General features: G+C 40.9%; 3 protein-coding genes across 5 annotated transcripts; 1 reads left to right on the forward strand and 2 right to left on the reverse strand.

The window, feature by feature from the left end:
* Positions 1 to 256: 256 nt before the first annotated feature.
* LOC121804624 (protein translation factor SUI1 homolog 1-like) lies at positions 257 to 1,369 on the reverse strand. 3 transcript variants are annotated; one of them, XM_042204231.1, is made up of 2 exons: positions 1,220 to 1,369; positions 257 to 779 (listed from the first exon to the last, which is right to left on the reverse strand). In XM_042204231.1, exon 2 carries the CDS (start codon positions 735 to 737, stop codon positions 408 to 410), a length of 330 nt encoding a protein of 109 aa, XP_042060165.1. In that variant the 5' UTR covers positions 738 to 779; positions 1,220 to 1,369; the 3' UTR covers positions 257 to 407. The 3 variants fall into 3 exon arrangements, with proteins under 3 accessions (XP_042060165.1, XP_042060164.1, XP_042060166.1); XM_042204230.1 differs by having other exon boundaries at positions 1,215 to 1,355; XM_042204232.1 differs by lacking the exon at positions 1,220 to 1,369 and adding an exon at positions 1,058 to 1,208.
* Positions 1,370 to 6,266: 4,897 nt separating this feature from the next.
* On the forward strand, positions 6,267 to 7,991 carry LOC121805946 (ATP synthase gamma chain 2, chloroplastic-like). Its single transcript, XM_042205997.1, has one exon. The coding sequence runs from the start codon at positions 6,496 to 6,498 to the stop codon at positions 7,618 to 7,620; it is 1,125 nt and encodes a 374-aa protein (XP_042061931.1). The 5' UTR covers positions 6,267 to 6,495; the 3' UTR covers positions 7,621 to 7,991.
* Positions 7,992 to 8,492: 501 nt separating this feature from the next.
* Positions 8,493 to 14,494, reverse strand: LOC121804625. Its single transcript, XM_042204233.1, has 9 exons — positions 13,538 to 14,494; positions 12,984 to 13,029; positions 12,843 to 12,909; positions 12,696 to 12,741; positions 12,513 to 12,611; positions 11,290 to 11,358; positions 10,895 to 11,207; positions 10,480 to 10,667; positions 8,493 to 10,390 (listed from the first exon to the last, which is right to left on the reverse strand). Exons 1-9 carry the CDS (start codon positions 13,898 to 13,900, stop codon positions 8,936 to 8,938), a joined length of 2,646 nt encoding a protein of 881 aa, XP_042060167.1. The 5' UTR covers positions 13,901 to 14,494; the 3' UTR covers positions 8,493 to 8,935.
* Between the last annotated feature and the right edge of the window lie 2,147 nt (positions 14,495 to 16,641).

The following is a 16,641-nucleotide window of genomic DNA, read 5'->3' on the forward strand; positions in this document are numbered from 1 at the left end:
ATGCCCTTCAATCACCAATTATAATATGAAGGTTCCAGAAAATCCTTGAACATATTACGAAAATGACATATACATAAAAAAAATGCGCCTCATTTGCACATAGAAAAGTAGTAGTAGTAGTAATTTACTTTCTTCTAAACTTTATAAACAAGAAACTAAATATTGTTTCGAAACTCAAAAAACACATTTTAGCTTGAGTGATGGTTTCTCAGTAAACGAGTGATCAAGTAAAATCTGACAAACAACATCTTGGTAGTTAATTGTAAACAAGTAGAACTTATATTATTAGATAAATACCAAACACAGATATTACAATTTAGCAAACACCCCATAGAGTATGATCATCAAGGGAGAGTAGCAAATAAAAAAAACCACAATAAAACATGAGCAGCTTCAAAATCTAAGGCTTAGAAGCCATGAATCTTGATCTGATCTTTCTTGACGAGGCCAGCAGTGGTCAAGAAGTGCGAGACATTCTTGCGCTGATCGCCCTGCAGCTGAATGACCTTGCCCAGCTCCTTGTCCTGGACCACGTTGCCGTTGCAGCAAAACTCCTTCTTCAGATCCTTCAGAATCTTCTCGTAGCTGAATTCCTTTTTCAGCCCCTGCACTGTCGTCAAGCTTTTCTTGCCATTCCTCTGCTGGATGCGTATATGCACATATTCCTTGGTCCCCGAGTCCTTGGCCTCAGCAAATGGGTCAAAAGCAGATGGAATTGTAATGTCTACCTCAACCATCAACCTTGTTGGATTTTTACTTTCGAACCGGGATCCGATTGCCTGCCAATCATCAACACCAATCAACAATTGCAAAGACAGAGGACCAATTTCAGTAAGAAAAACCCTAATATTGATTCAAAAAAGATGATCACGTCCGATTTCAAGAATAAACCCTAATTTTGACTTGCGCAAGCACAATCAAAAGGCAAAAGGACGATCGCGTCCAATTTAAAGATAAAAGGATTAGGAATAATTTCAACAACAAAAAATCATTCTGCCTTCAGGAAATCCGTAACAGATACAGCTGAATCAAAGTAAACTAATTCAAAATCGTATACCAATAAATTTCCACAAGCTAAATCACCACCAGAAATTGGAAATTTGACTTCGGATCACAAATCACGAAAACAGCATGATCACGACAATTTTACAATTGAAAGATAAAAACTGTCAAATCCATTTTGGATCGGAACGAATGATAGCAGAGAGAGAGACCTTACGATTTACGAGATGATTTCGTGAGTAGAAATTGATGAAGGAATTGTGTCTGGGTATGAGTCAATTTATAGAGGAAATAGAGGCGGTGCATAGCCACACAATAAATTTAAAAGATAAAAAATAAATGGGAGAAAAAGTTAACTAGGGTTAAGGATTTGATCTGACAATGGTTAACCCGTTTGATCTGGCTGGATTGGTATAACGAATAGCTTAGATTCCACGCTCTTGGACTAAATAAGAGAGATTTCATCACGCTTTCGTATTTTTTTATTTTATTTTTTTATTGTAACGCGCTATACTTTAACTACTCAGATATTAGTGTGATGAGATGAGATGTAATATGGTCGGCTAGCATAATTTACTTATACAATTTAAATAAGTTAGGTAGTACTCCCTCCGTCCCAGTCCCAGTTAAGATGACCCATTTCATTTTTTCGCATATATTTTATAAAAATCATAATAAATATTTAAAGTGAAAGGAAAGTAAATTAAGTGAGAGAATAATATGGAAGAGACTCTCTTCTACATTATTCTTTCTCTTACTTTACTTTTTCTCCAATTTAACTATTTATTATGATTTTTCTAAAACACGTGTGAAAAACGAAATGAGTCATCTTAAATGGGACAGAGGGAGTACTACAATGCATCATAATTTAATTGGAATGGGACCAATTTCATATTAATACATATATGCTCAAATTGTATCTTAATGGTGCAAGTTGGAACTTTCATTATGATCTCGTGATGCAAAATATAATCGAGCTTTCAAAAGATATGGTTTTTTTAACGAAATTGTAGTAAAAAAGAGTAAATTTATATTATGTCAGTGGCGTTCAAATTTGGAATAGTAAATTCCCACTCCACGGATATGAGAATTACTTATTGATGAGAGTAAGATAATGGAAAATTCTCAATTTGGTCGCAATCAAATTGGCATAAAGCTACAAGAATTTGCTTTAAATTGCAGGGATTAATATTCGAGACAAAGTAATTTTAGAAGAATAAAATACCATAAAGTTAGAATCATGCTCACAAAACAAGTAAATTGGATCGCAAAATAAGTGGTAATTTCTTTGGTTAGCCATTTTTAGTTGCTATGTTCGTGTTAAAATTTTTATAATTGAAAAAAAATGTCTACGTGTATATACTACTTGACACACGCCATTGATTTAATATAAGTTCATGAAAATTGAGTGCATAGTTCAGAATTGTCATTCATCCTTATATAAATTAACAAGTTGAAATCATTTTCATTTATTTGTACCCGAAAAGTGGATATTAGATTAATTAAGCATTAAAATGCAATATTGTAAATATAAAAATTTAAAATAATTATGGGCATTAAAGTTTTCTTAAATTCTTAAAACTTCACCTACATATGATTTGAGAAATTATTCCTAGGGAGAGGGAGAAAGAAGAAAGATTCTAGGAAGCTATCATCATATTCATCGTATACTCGTAACAGTAATTAATTTAATGATTGGTAAAATATGAGATTGATTGGTCGGAAGTTCAGAACAAAATAGCTACACTAGATTAGGATGGTGTTCGGTTTCCTAAATAAAATAGTATCAAGATATAACCTAGGATTGAGTTGTCAGATTATTTTAGTTGAAGGGGGTTAGCTATGATTAATCATCCCTTAGAGCATCCGCAATGGGCGGACGATGGCGCGCATCGTCCGCGCCATGCATCGTCCGCACCCATTGCGGGTGCGTGCCATAGGGCGCGGACGATAGTCGCGCCCTATACTTCGGTCGCGGAGGATAGCGCGGACGATGGCCATCATCCGCGCCATCGTCCGCCCCATTGCGGCTGTCGCGGACGATGGCCGCGGACGATGGTCATCGTCCGCCCCATTGTGGAGGTCGCGGACGATCGACTCGGACGATGGCACGCGGTTTTGATTTTCTATTTAAATCTCGTTTCTCAGTTGTGCATACGAACATATCGACTATCTCTTTACATATTCTCTCTCTACATCCAACCAAAATGAATCTCGGCGACGACACTAAAAGTTCTAGTTCGTCTGAATCCGGTGGTTCGCTTGACGAAGCATTAGATGCAGCCGTTGAAGAGGCCATGGCGGCATGCTATGCGCAAATGCAGCGCGAGAAGGAGGCGGCGGCCGCGGCCGCGGCAGCTGCGGCTGAGCAAGTCCATTGGCCTATTCGACATAGGTCGTATGTCCGACGCGACCACCAGGAAGCTCACAGACGTCTGGTTGAAGATTATTTTGCCGATCAACCGCGATGGGGCCCGACTGTTTTCCGCCGCCGATTTAGAATGTCGAGGTACCTTTTTCTCAACATTGTTCGTACATTGTCTTCACGTGATGAATACTTCACGTTTCGGGAGGACGGCATCGGGAAACCCGGCCTTACACCATTGCAAAAGTGCACGACTGCTATTCGTCAGTTGGCATACGGCACCACGACGGACATTTTTGACGAGTACCTCCACTGTGGGGAGACTACAGGCCGCGAGTGTCTGAAGAGCTTTTGTCGGGGGATAGTAGAGGCCTATGGCGACACATATTTGCGCAAGCCGACAACCACTGATTGCCATGGTCTGATGCAGATGCACGAGAGGGCGCACGGGTTTCCCGGGATGCTCGGGAGCATCGACTGTATGCACTGGGAGTGGAAGAATTGTCCGACGGCGTGGAGAGGCCAATTCACAAGTGGATACAAGGGCAGCTACCCGACGATGATCCTCGAAGTCGTCGCTGACCATCGGCTCTGGATCTGGCATGCTTACTTCGGCGTAGCCGGGTCGAACAACGACATCAACGTCCTCAACTCGTCCACCCTCTTCACCGACCAATGTAACGGCAACGGCCCGGCCATCGAGTTCACTGCCAACAGACGTCAATACCATATGGGGCACTACTTGGCCGATGGCATCTACCCACGGTGGCCAGACGGTCAGCTGCTCAATTGGTGAGAAGAGGGTTTTATTTGCGCAAAAGCAGGAGGCGGCGCGGAAGGATGTCGAGCGGGCATTTGGGGTGCTCCAATCACGGTGGGCAATTGTGAAAGGGCCGGCTCGTTTCTGGTACAAGGAAGTCATCGCCGATGTCATATATGCGTGCATAATCATGCACAACATGATAGTCGAGAGTGAAGGCGGAAGCATCACCGACTGGAATGAAGACGACCGTGTATCTAGCTCTTCCGGCACATCGACCGACACACCCGATAGAGGGTTACCGTTAGGCTTCGAAGAGGTTCTATCTAGACAGGCCTCAATGCGCAACCAACAGGAGCATGCACAGCTCATGAGTGACATGATTGAAGAAGTGTGGGCTCGTAACCGCCGTAGCTGAGTTTGCGTTTTTTTTTAATTCGCATTGTAATGTATTAATTTTTATTAAATGAAATGAAGTTTATGAAATTCGTATTTTAATGTATTATTTTTTTTAAATTCGTATGGATTTTGTAAATATAAAAAAAAGGATGACGTGGCGCGCTTTAGCAGGTGGGGAGGTAGGAGGATAAAACTGCTGACGTGGCGCGCCTTAGGGCGCTTCATTGCTAATGCCCTTAATTGTTCATCTAGTATTGAGTTGTGTGATTGAATCCCGTGAACCAAACACGTTATAAATTTAATCTCGGGATACAATCTTGTAAACCAAACATCCTCTAATAGTAGTACTACTAGGGGCATGTTCGGTTTGCAAGATTATATCCTGGATTAAATATGTAGTGTGTTAGGTTCATGGGATTCAATCTCACAATTCAATCCTAGATGGATAATCATGGGATAATTAGTCATAGCTAACCCCATATGACTAAAATAATCTCATGACTCAATCATAGATTGTATATTGATATTATTTTATCCAATGTTTGTAAGTCGTCCGATATATCGCGATATATCGCGATATATCGCCTGTATCGGTAGGCCAAGGGTCGATACACACCCAGATGCGACTTAGGCGACTAACATTCGAGTCGTTCGATATATCGCGCGACTCGACCGATTAGTCGCCTGATCGAGTCGAGGACGACTTAATGGGCTTCACTCCAGATTGGGCCAGGCGGACAGGTAGGTGTCTATTCAGCCCATTAGGGTTTCTTTATACATCCCCCACACCCCCTCCCCACGTCCTCCTCCTCCAGAACTGCAACCGCCGCCGACGCTCCCTCCACCTCCAGAAACTGAAGAACGCCGCCGCCTCTCCTGGACACGCCTCCGGCCTGCCTCATCCGCCGCCTCTCCTCATTCAGGATGAACTCTAGTTCCGGTACATGCTGCTGCTGCTGCAAGTAAAAGGACTAAGCAACCTAGGACAACTGCAATTCCAGTTGAAGATGAAGTGTCAAGTGAAGAGGATGATGAAATGGGAGATGAGAGTGGATCTGATTACGAAGATCATGAAGAGGGTGGTGGAGGTTCAGCTGCAGGGGCTTTCCAAGTGGATGATGTTGTGCTTTGAGTTTGCTTAATTGCTTGTTAGTTGTTATCATGCAAATCGTTGAACATGACTAAATCATTGAACAATATGATGCTGTGTTTTTTCCTGTTGTAATTTGAAGTATATATTGCATATTTTATATGTGTAAAAGGGCAAGTCGCCCGATATATCGATATATATCGGTCTTGAGGGACCTGGACGACTTGTCTGGTGAGTCGCCCGACTTACTATCGATATATCGACTAAGTCGACCGATATATCGACTGAGTCGATATATCGGTCCTATGGCGACGCGGTTCGATTCACCGACTTAAAAACATTGATTTTATCTAGCAAACCGAACATCACCCTAGCCCTAGTAGTATTTTCTTGTGTTAGTTAAACTTTTCCATGATTCAATTTCTCAATTAGTCTGTGTATGAATAATGGTATCATTGTACTCCTATGTGACATAATTGTGGTTTGATTTATAATGAGTCAAAAAAATTTACATGATCAGATGACTAAGCATAAAATTCTTCATTTGTTAATAAATAAATAAATTTAAATTTAAAGATAGATTCAAATTCAATATTTTTGGCTAGCCATTTAAATATTTTTTAACAAGTGCACCGACCACGCCCTTTAAATAAACCGGATCTGCGGCTAGAACCGGTTTTCTTGTTCCACCAACCTCATTCTCCCCGACTCCGGCGCCGATTCTATCCGGAGCAATATCGTCGCCGGAATAATCACTCATCAACAACTCATTTGCTTCTTCTTCTTCTCCTCCTATGGACTATTTCTCTGCTTTTCCGATCAAAGCTCATTATAGAAAAATCAACCCTCTCTAACAAGTTGAAGAGAAAAATCGATAAGATGTCATCTCTTATCTCGTCGAAGCCTCTCTCCCCCAACAACTGCGCTTCAATATCCTTCCACTCTCACCTCAACCCCTTTCCACTTCTCCGCCTTCCCCTCTCTCGAACCTCTAATACCCCAAGCCTCCCATCGATTCAATGCGGACTCCGTCAAATTCGGGAGAGAATCGAGACGGTGAAGAGCACGCAAAAAGTCACCGAAGCAATGAAGCTCGTAGCGGCGGCGAAGGTGCGGAGAGCTCAGGAGGCCGTCATCAACGGCCGCCCCTTTGCCGAATCCCTCGTGGAAATGCTCTACAGCATCAACGAGCAGTGCCAATTGGATGACGTGGAAGTCCCGTTAACGGCCGTTAGGCCCGTCAGGAGTGTTGCCCTAATTGTCGTCACCGGCGAGAGGGGGCTTTGCGGGGGTTTCAACAACGCCATATTGAAGAAGGCCGAGCTGCGGATGGAGGAATTGAGGAATCAAGGGCTGGATTGCACTTTGATCAGCGTTGGGAAAAAGGGGAATGCCTATTTTAGAAGGAGGGATGATGTGAAAGTGGATAGGTTTGTTGAGGGGCAGAGCTTCCCCACAACTAAAGAAGCTCAAGTGATTGCTGATTATATTTTTTCATTGTTTCTGTGTGAGGAAGTTGATAAAGTTGAGCTTTTGTATACCAAATTCGTTTCGTTGATCAAGTCTGATCCGGTTGTGCATACTCTGCTTCCTCTGTCCGCGGAGGGGGAAGTTAGGGATGTCAATGGGAGGAGTATCGATGTAGGGGATGACGAGTTCTTTCGACTGACTACCAAGGGAGGGAAGTTGGCAGTCAAGAGGGATCACGTGACAGTGAAGAAGAAGAAGGGAATGGTGCCTGTTTATGAGTTCGAGCAGGATCCTGCGCAGATTCTTGACGCGCTGATGCCTCTGTATTTGAATAGCCAGATCTTGAGGGCATTGCAGGAGTCATTTGCCAGTGAACTGGCTTCTAGGATGAATGCAATGAGTAATGCTACTGATAACGCGGTGGAGTTGAAGAAGTCCCTTTCAATGGCTTTGAATCGTGAAAGGCAGGCAAAGATCACTGGCGACTTGTTGGAGATTATTGCAGGAGCAGAGTTCCTTAGGGATTCAGATTGATTTGATGGATAATGGTTTGGCTCTTCTTAATGTCACTATTATGAGTTTGTCCATCATTCTTTCGAGATTCATACTTTGGAGAAGTGATGTACCTTTTGCATCTCCTCATTCACTTCAGGTTTTCAGTGTACTTTCATAACATCCTCTACTTTTACAGTTCTATTGTTTTGCTGAGGTAGGGAGTTAAGGTAAGTTATAGAGGATCTTACAGCTATATTGTTTTGCTGAGGTAGGAATTTAAGTAAGTTGTAAACTATTGTCTGTTTTTAGATTGAAAAAAGGTGTTGGATCATCTTCTGTGTAGAAGAACTGTAGTGATTATCTCAATGCTACTTGGGGTAAAGAGTCTGAAATGAGATACAACAGTGAAATTCTTCCTGTGATTTATAGCTTTACTTGGAGCTATATATGTCACGTTCTATAGTACATGTATTTTAGACATTCAATTGTAAGGTTAAATGGATGAAGATGCTATCACAATAGATGCATGTACCCTCACTTCTTATGCTTGCCCCCGAGTGATTCTGAAAGAAAATTAGAACAAGTGAAAGCTTGAAGTTCCCTTTGCTAATTGCTGTCCAAATTTAAATAAAATTATTCTAGAGCATGGCAATTATATATGCCATTTTATTGTCAATTCAGTATCCAATTTGGACTGTTCCATTTCTGTCTCATTCAACTCCCAAAGCTATCTAATGAATTGGTTATGCTGAGTTGTTTACTTGGTCATGGGCAGAATCCTGCCTTTTTCTTTTTTTTTTTCTCAACATAGCTAATTTTTCCTTGCAAATAATACCTGCATGCATGGTGAATTACTGTCAATTCATAGTGTAGTATAGATTTCGAAAGGAAGGTGTAAAAAACGGCCCCTGTGGATGAACTACTGAATATTTTCTCAAAATATGGTGGTGTGAAAATTACAAATCTCTAAATTCTAATTGAATGAACCCCAAAGAACTAAGGTAAAAACCTTGACTCCTCCCATTTCACCAACCATAACGTCCGAAGCTGCAAACACTAAATTATTCTCTTCAAATAATCTCACAGCTAAAATGCTGATTCCTTCAGCTCCCCACTAGAATACAATACCTTCTAAATACATTTCTAACACAAAATGAACCCCACTGCTTACACATAAACTAGCCTCCCACCATTTTCTTCTTAGCTTTTATCTACTCTACACCTAAACTGAATCACTGGATAACTCGCAACAGATGTCGAACATGGGCTCTGTTGCACCCGACATATGATCCTAAACAAAATTTCCCAAAGGCGCGTGCAGAGTTGCGAACCAAGACTAACAATGCAGTTGCTCTCAGAGTTGGAGAGCCAAATCAGGCTGCTGAGAATCTACCAGAACGCCTGAAGACGGCCTTCCTGGTGACCCCGATGATTGGAAACCAATGTTCAAGTCAGGAGGAAGTGATTGTGATTCCTGCTTCTGTCTTGAATGCATCTGCGGGCTCACATTGTACCAGGGAGACTGCAGTTGGAACCGAGACAAGTCAGCAGGAGCCAGCTGTGGAAACATCATTCGCTGGTTCTGAAACTGTATTTGGTTCCCTACTAGCATTGGTATTGGCCCTTGTGGTACAAACGTGTGCATTGGAGCACTGTTCTTGTCTGGCCGAACTTGCATTCCGGAAGAAGGAAATTCTCCACGGATCTCTGGCTGGATATTCCGAGAAGGGTTGTAGATTGGATCACCATACATGTGGTTCTTGTTTGGGTTGACATTTTCAGTAACTGGCCTTAGCCCTGCTGCCCCTACAGACATCCATGCACGTGCAGCAGCCATAGCTGCATTATTTGGATCATTGTCGTTCCACCCGCTGCTGCCCAAGGATGGTTGTGATGTTAAAACTTGAGGAGCATCGCCTGATGACTTATTTGAGGATTTTTGTTGATTGTGATCTGCCAACATTCTCATCAACTGAACTGGGTCGCTGAGACCCTGACCCTGTTCATGGGGATAATAGCTAGGTGGTTTTGTCGACTCACCAGACGAACTAATCACTGTATTACCATCAACCTTATTACTGTTGACTCTTCCATTAGGAAATCCTCCAAAAGTAACACCATTACTATGATCGGGCTGTTTAGAAGATCCGGATTGCAAAAAATGCATGTTCTTTGGAGAGGAATCAACAGACCTAGAAGCTTCCACTTCCGACCTCCTAGGAAACTGCCTGCTGCCAACAGAACCGGTGGCAGTTCTACTTAGTGCACGTGGACTGTTTGACTGAACCTGCTTCTGAGCCTTTTTGTCTAATTCAAGCAGATTTCTGGATTGTAAATTTTGATTAACGTAGCCGAGATTATGAGAACCACTAGGTCTAATACCAGGAGACAGAAAGAATGACTGCTTTGTCTCTGATATACTCCCTCTGATTGGTTGAGCCGTGATGATAGGAGCAGGCGATCTGATTCCAGCGGGACCAAGAAATGACAGCTTTTGTTCAAAGAAAGGAAAATTACCTGGGATTTCCTTGGAAGCATTCGAGATTAAAGGCACCTGGTTAAAGTTCCTAGGTTCGACAACTGGCTGTACTTTCGTGAAAAATGGTGGTTCCTTCACACTGCAATTTTCCAGCATCAATACTGGAGTTGGAAGTGGCTCATACTCCCCGACCCAACCCTGACCAAATTTGAATCCCTGAGGTAGTGCTTGTTCTATTCTTTTAGAAGCAACTTTCCAGGCAACAGATCCAAGAGTTGCAGCAAATCGAGACAGGCTTCTAGCATATGCATGATCGGAATAAAGCCCTACCTGGATAACCAAAAACAATACCAGTTAATGTAACAAAAACTTATATACTTGATGACAAAAAGTGAAATATAAACCCTTGAGATTCATACAGGTATCAGATGCTTGGTTTCACCATCAAACGTTGAGAATATAGATTCCGAGCAGTCCATAGGCTGAGACAATGATATGTTATATGTCGCACGGCGATTTTCATCTTGTGATACGTTATATGTCACATGACGATTTTCCTCTTGTACAAATGTTGATCTCCTACCAAATCGAGATGGGAGGACCCTTCCTATGAGAAGAAGATAAACAAGTAGTCAGCAAATACAGCACAAACAAGAAAACTTATGCTGAAAATGGAAATCATATGCTCAGATTATCGGTTCTATTCCCAGGCTGCCCTTAATGACATGAAAAATGTGAAAGCAGTACAATTGTACATATAAAGGGATCCATAAAAATACACTATCCGTGCTGATAATACAGCAGATAAACATGTCGATTAGATTCAGGAGGTACCAGACAGCAAGTCTTCCCCTTTGTCCAAATTGTTGTCATTAAAGAAAGAACTTCCTTCAACAAGCCGATCTATACAACCAGCTTTCTCAGACACAACACTGGTAACATTCTGAACATCACCAGCTGTTGCAAGAGTAGCTCCTGATGAAAAATCAGAGCCAACAGGTTCTTTCCCTGTCCGGATCAAAGGCCTTTTGATTTGCTTTTTTGAAAGAGAGCCAGATCTTGATCTCTGTTCAGGTTTGTCATTGCGCTCAAAAGTAAGCCTTATCTTGTGAAATTTCCTTTTTGCCAACTCTTGAATGGTGCGTGCCTTTTCAAATGAATAGATATTACTTAACAGTAATAAAATGGTATAATGAATGATCTTTAAAAGAGGCAATGCCGGCCTTTACCTGTTTGTGATATATGGTATCCGGTGCATTATACTGCATTGCATTTGAACAAATGAGGAAAACATCACTCTACAAAACAGAAAAAATATCTTAAGTCAGGCCACGAAAAAGGTTGCAAATTTGGAAACATGTATAATGAAGTTATAGCAGAAAAATAACAAAAAACATTCTAGCAATGCTAACTACTAGGATAGGTGACAGAAAATGCAAGAAGGAATTATCTTTCAAGCTGAAGATGCCAAGAAAGAAAATATAACACAAAGAAGTTAACTTGTTAGGATTTTATCTGCAAGTGAAAATAAATGACCGAACAAGCAAGAATACAGTCAGTTTAGAAACTTCGGTAGCACATGAAAAATGCTATATTCATAAATAACGTTCAGGAAAACAGCCAAAGCATCCAGCAAGATGAGAAATTCAGAAAAGATCAGATACACAGACATGCAGAGAGAGAAAACTAACGCATAATAAAGAGGCCATGCTCATATAACATTAAGAATATTGCAAATTGTTATTTTAATATTTACAGAGATAAGTCGCATAAGCATTATGTATTACAAACAAAAGCTAGTTGTCAGGACACAGAATAAGTTACCCATTATCACATATCTAAAGTTTCAAAAATTATTTTCAAATCTCTCTATTCGAGACAATAAGCAGTAGCACAGCACTTCAAAAGTTTTAGCAAACATATAACAAAAGAAAAGACAGTTAACAAAGAAACTTGATATACTAGCAAAGTTTATCTTTTATCAAACTTCTCATCTTCAAATGACGATTGAGAAACAAATCAGCCCTCACAAGGAAAGCGCACACTTTTTAACAGATGCAGATAGGCTAAAGATATAACTGAGACATCAGCTCTACTGTATAGAGAAGCCAAAGAGCTGCAGTAGAGCCATAATAACTCTACTACTAAAAGGTATGTGTGTGAAAGTAAGGGTGCAGATTTCAGCTCAGCTAACAGAACACCTAACAAACGGTATGAAATTCAGATGTACAATTAAATGATACGGATTAAAAGAAGCCAAGACAAGACAATACTATATGTTTGGCAAAATCAAACACAATAAATGTTGATCATACCTTTCCTAACAGAAGGCAAAAGGCAAAAATAACATGGAATTCTCCAGAAGAATAAATACAAACATGCCCCTTTTTGAAATTGAAACAAAGGGAGATTAAAAATAAGCAGACAACAGAAAGGGGCGGACAGATCTAACCTCAAATTGCTTGAAAGTTGCATATAATCCATTTCGTAGATTGTTCCTCACAGTAGCGAAATCCATTGGATGATCTATCACGTCAAAGTAATCTGGAAGCTACACAATGAACCAACCTGATTTAGAATCTCAAGGAAGCACACCGCATTGCCAAAACACCCCTGAACAAAACCTCAGGCTTACCTCTTCCGGATCAACTGGTTCTGCATAAACACCATAAATATCTTTCCTGCACAAGAAATGGAAAAAGGAGAGGCATTAAACATTACAAAGATACACCATTATGCAATCCTTTTTCACCATCCAATTCATAAAGAAGTAGCAGCATACCTCTGCAACTTGTCCAAAATCAACTCCAATGTCTTCTTATCAGGCAGCGGCAGCTCACAGGGCGAGCCTGCACCATCCCAATTCAACAACAAATTCAAATAAGGAAGCTAGCTCGTGAGCCAAGGAGACAGAAAAACACACCTGGTTGTGTGTCCTCTGCTTTGAGTTGTGGCCTTGTATCTCTAACCTGTGAAGAAGAAAGAAAAGCCACCAATAAATAAACATAACTTAATAAATGCTACTCCTATCTATCATTCCCCTCGAAAGTCGGCGTGCCTATCAGAAAACGAAGGCAGACAACATGCGTGACTAAGTGGGAACATGAGTGTGCGTACAACACAACACAATACAATACATTCTGCCTAGAGATAGAGAGAGGAGAGAGAAAGGGAGAGATCAGATTCTGTGGGGGTTAGATTTTTGACAGTTGACCCGACCGTTACATATACATATACATACACATACATCAACACAAACAACATCCCACCCGCCTATACATACAACAGAATCCCCTTCCTGCCCAATTAGAAAAATCTGAGCTGGATTCCCTCAACAATTAATAAATTAATAAATGCATCTATAAATGAATCCAATTCCGCTTCATTTGAATCCCCAATAACTTCGCCTACTCAAAATTTGCCATATTTCGCCCCACTTCACTTCCAGATCGAAACAATTATAAACTCATAAATCACCTCTTCTTCGTCTTCATCATCATATTCATTTCTGTCATCCACATCCTCGTCTATTTCTTCGCCGATTTTCCGCTTCTTCGACGGCTCCTCGTCGGAGGAGCACGACGCCTGCTGCACGCGCCGATTAGTCGGCTCCGGCTCTCCGCCACTTTGGAGCTTGAGCAGGTGCTTCAGCTTCTTCTCCCTCCGCCGCTGGTCCTCTTCGTCCGCGAACACTTCGTCCTCGTCGAAGTAGTCGTCTAGGTCGAAGACGTACTTCACACTGCGGCGGCGGTGGCTCCGGCGCAGGTCGCGTTCCGTCTGTTTGGGATCTGCCTTCGCCGGTCTCCCTTTCTTCTTCTTCTTCTTCACGACCGGCCCCATCTTTCCCGAGATTCCTTCAAGCTCCAGCTGTTTCTCTCTCTAGAGAAAAAAGACAATCACACACTCTCTATTTGTAAAATTATTTTGTTTACGGTCTTTCTCTCTCCTCCTTTATTTCAATATTAGGTTTTTGGTATTTTGGCTTTGGTGTCAGGCAGGCTCAGCTGTGTTTCTTTTTCAAAATATTGGTGGTATCCGAACCAAGCTGGCTCGGAGCTATTGGCGACAACTTGAACGAGACGGCGTTAGTGGCTTAGAATGACGGCGTTAGGGACTGCCCGCGTGGTGCGTGGGCGTGGCGCTGCCCGTGATTTAATTAATGGTCCCTGACTTTTTACTCAGCCCGTAAATCTTTTGTCGAATAGCCACGCGCGCGTCCACATCGTCTCTCTAGCGCGTCGTTTGCACTCGCGATTGTCCAGTCACTGTCGGGTGGGGACCACATTATTCATTACTCAAACTAGAATTGGTGTCTGTTCCCTGCTCCACTTTTGACATTTGTATCGAATTCTAATCTTTTTTTTAACCTTTCTTAAAACTTGTGCATGAATAGAACTCCTAATGGGGATGGGGGATTATTCGTAGTATTTGTATTTGTAAACTGATGGTGTATAGCAATTATTATCGTCATATAACTACAATAAAATTTTTTTTCTAACAACCTTTTATGAATGTAATCAATTTAAATTTATCTTTTTAGATTTAAAATTTTCAACATTCATTAATTAAATAAACATGTCATTGAATTTAATTAGTTAATGTATCTACCATGAGTACAGTCTGAAATTCTTATTTAATACTACTTTTTCCGTCCCAACTTAAGAGTCCGGTTTTATCATTTTCATTCATATCCAACTTAAGAGTCCTATTTGTCCAAAGCCATTGTCCTAGAGACAATGAGCTTAGACATTTTTGTAAGAGGTGCCGAGTTCGAGCTCTCTACACATCAGTTGTAATTTCCTCCTTTCTATAAGAGTTTATTTTAAAAAAAAAACTTAAGAGTCATATTTCACTTTTACCATGAATGGTAAGTACACCTCACGTTCCACCAACTTATCTTACTCACATTTTATTATAAGAGTGAACTACGCAAATTGTTCCTAAACTATACCTTTTGCACGCCAATGGTCCTTGAACTTTAAAAATATTGTGGATAGTCCATGTACTAAGGGATAATCACATTTTTTATACTTTTCCCTTTTCAGTCTAATTTTACACTAAAAATACCCTGAAAGCTTGGAGGGCGTTTTGTCCATACAAAAAAATATCGGTCATTATCACACTTTTGCTTTCCAGAATATGCATGTGGATATGATTGGGAGATACACTTATATATTTTTTGTCCAATTGTATATAGGAATGAAACAAATATGTAATGCTCCATATACCAAATTATATACTATAATATTTAGTGGTGAAATATTTTCAAAACTCACAAAACCCCTTTTGACTTCTGCACGCCAATTTCTAAAATGGACTTCTCTCTCATCTCACCTAACCTCTCGTCTCTCTTTCTCTATGAAATTCACCTCTCGTCCCTCCATTCCCACTCCCCTTCTTCCTCCTGAAACCAGCGGCCACTCTCCCTCACAAACGAAGTATAGCATTCCGTTTTATTCCTTTCTTGCATCGACAACGATTTTCAGAATCGTTCTTTCGCGACACCAACAAATATCGTATTGAAATCGAAGCCACCTACAATCATTTTGGAAAAAAAAAACATGAAGAGGGAAGAAGAAGAAGAAGAAGAAGAAGAAGAAGAAGAAGAAGAAGAAGAAGAAGAAGAAGAAGAAGAGGAATAAGAGGAATTGGGTATTTTGCCCGCACGGGCTTAACTCAGTTGGTTCCTGGGTGGTAGATTGTCCCTAAGCAGACAGGATCGAATGCTGGCAGCCGCAGTGTGGGAGTTTCACCACTGTGGTGGCTCCTTGTGTGCTGGTTACCAGTGTAAGTTCCTCCCACCTAATGGGCCGCTGAGGTACCGTGTTTGAACCCCTCCATAGCGATGTCGGGCCGGGTTATGGGGGCGCCTGGGGTGAGCGAATCACCTTTTGTCCCTAAGAGATAGAGGGAAGAGAGAGAAAGAGTACTTGGAATGGAAAAGTAAACATATTATGGGAAGCAAAAATGTGACGTTGACTGATTTTTTTTGTATGGACAAAAATGTCCTCCAAGCTTTGGGGATATTTTAGGTGTAAAATTAGACTGAAAAGTGAAAAAGTATAAAAAATGTGATTATTCCTTAAACGTGATTATTCCTTAGTTCAGAGTCTATCCACGATATTTTAAAAGTTTAGGGACTATTGGCGTGCAAAAGTCATAGTTTAGAGAGCATTTGCGTAGTTCACTCTTATTATAAAAATAATATAAAGTCACTACTAGAAAATTGGCATATCTTGACACTTGAAAATGTCAGCAGGAGATAGTTTACATTGCACTTTCTCTATAATGACATTTAAAGCAAGTGTGAGGTTAAAAAATGTGATAAGAGAGGAGACAATTCTACTTTTGTTATAGAGAATTAATGGAATTCCATTTTAATGAAGGAGATTAGATTTATTCCGGATGGGGGAGTGACGCACAAGGGTTATGCGTCGTTATTATTGAACGACGCACAACCCTTATGCGTCGTTGGTTAACGACGCATAATCGTTATGCGTCGTTTAAAGACGCATAAGTATTATGCGTCTTACCCTAATGACGCATAACCTTTATGCGTCACACTGGTAAGCATTCCCGCC

Source organism: Salvia splendens, chromosome 5 (genome assembly GCF_004379255.2).
Source record: "Salvia splendens isolate huo1 chromosome 5, SspV2, whole genome shotgun sequence".
NCBI lineage: Eukaryota > Viridiplantae > Streptophyta > Magnoliopsida > Lamiales > Lamiaceae > Salvia > Salvia splendens.

Excerpts from the sequence above, each read along its gene's own strand:
- LOC121804624 (XM_042204231.1), bottom strand. The coding sequence starts at position 737 with ATGGTTGAGGTAGACATTACAATTCCATCTGCTTTTGACCCATTTGCT.
- LOC121805946 (XM_042205997.1), top strand. The coding sequence starts at position 6,496 with ATGTCATCTCTTATCTCGTCGAAGCCTCTCTCCCCCAACAACTGCGCT.
- LOC121804625 (XM_042204233.1), bottom strand. The coding sequence starts at position 13,900 with ATGGGGCCGGTCGTGAAGAAGAAGAAGAAGAAAGGGAGACCGGCGAAG. Across the intron at positions 12,910-12,983 it reads AGCAGAGGACACACAACCAG|GCTCGCCCTGTGAGCTGCCG; the intron begins GTGTGTTTTTCT and ends GGGATGGTGCAG. Across the intron at positions 11,208-11,289 it reads ATACCATATATCACAAACAG|GCACGCACCATTCAAGAGTT; the intron begins GTAAAGGCCGGC and ends TCATTTGAAAAG.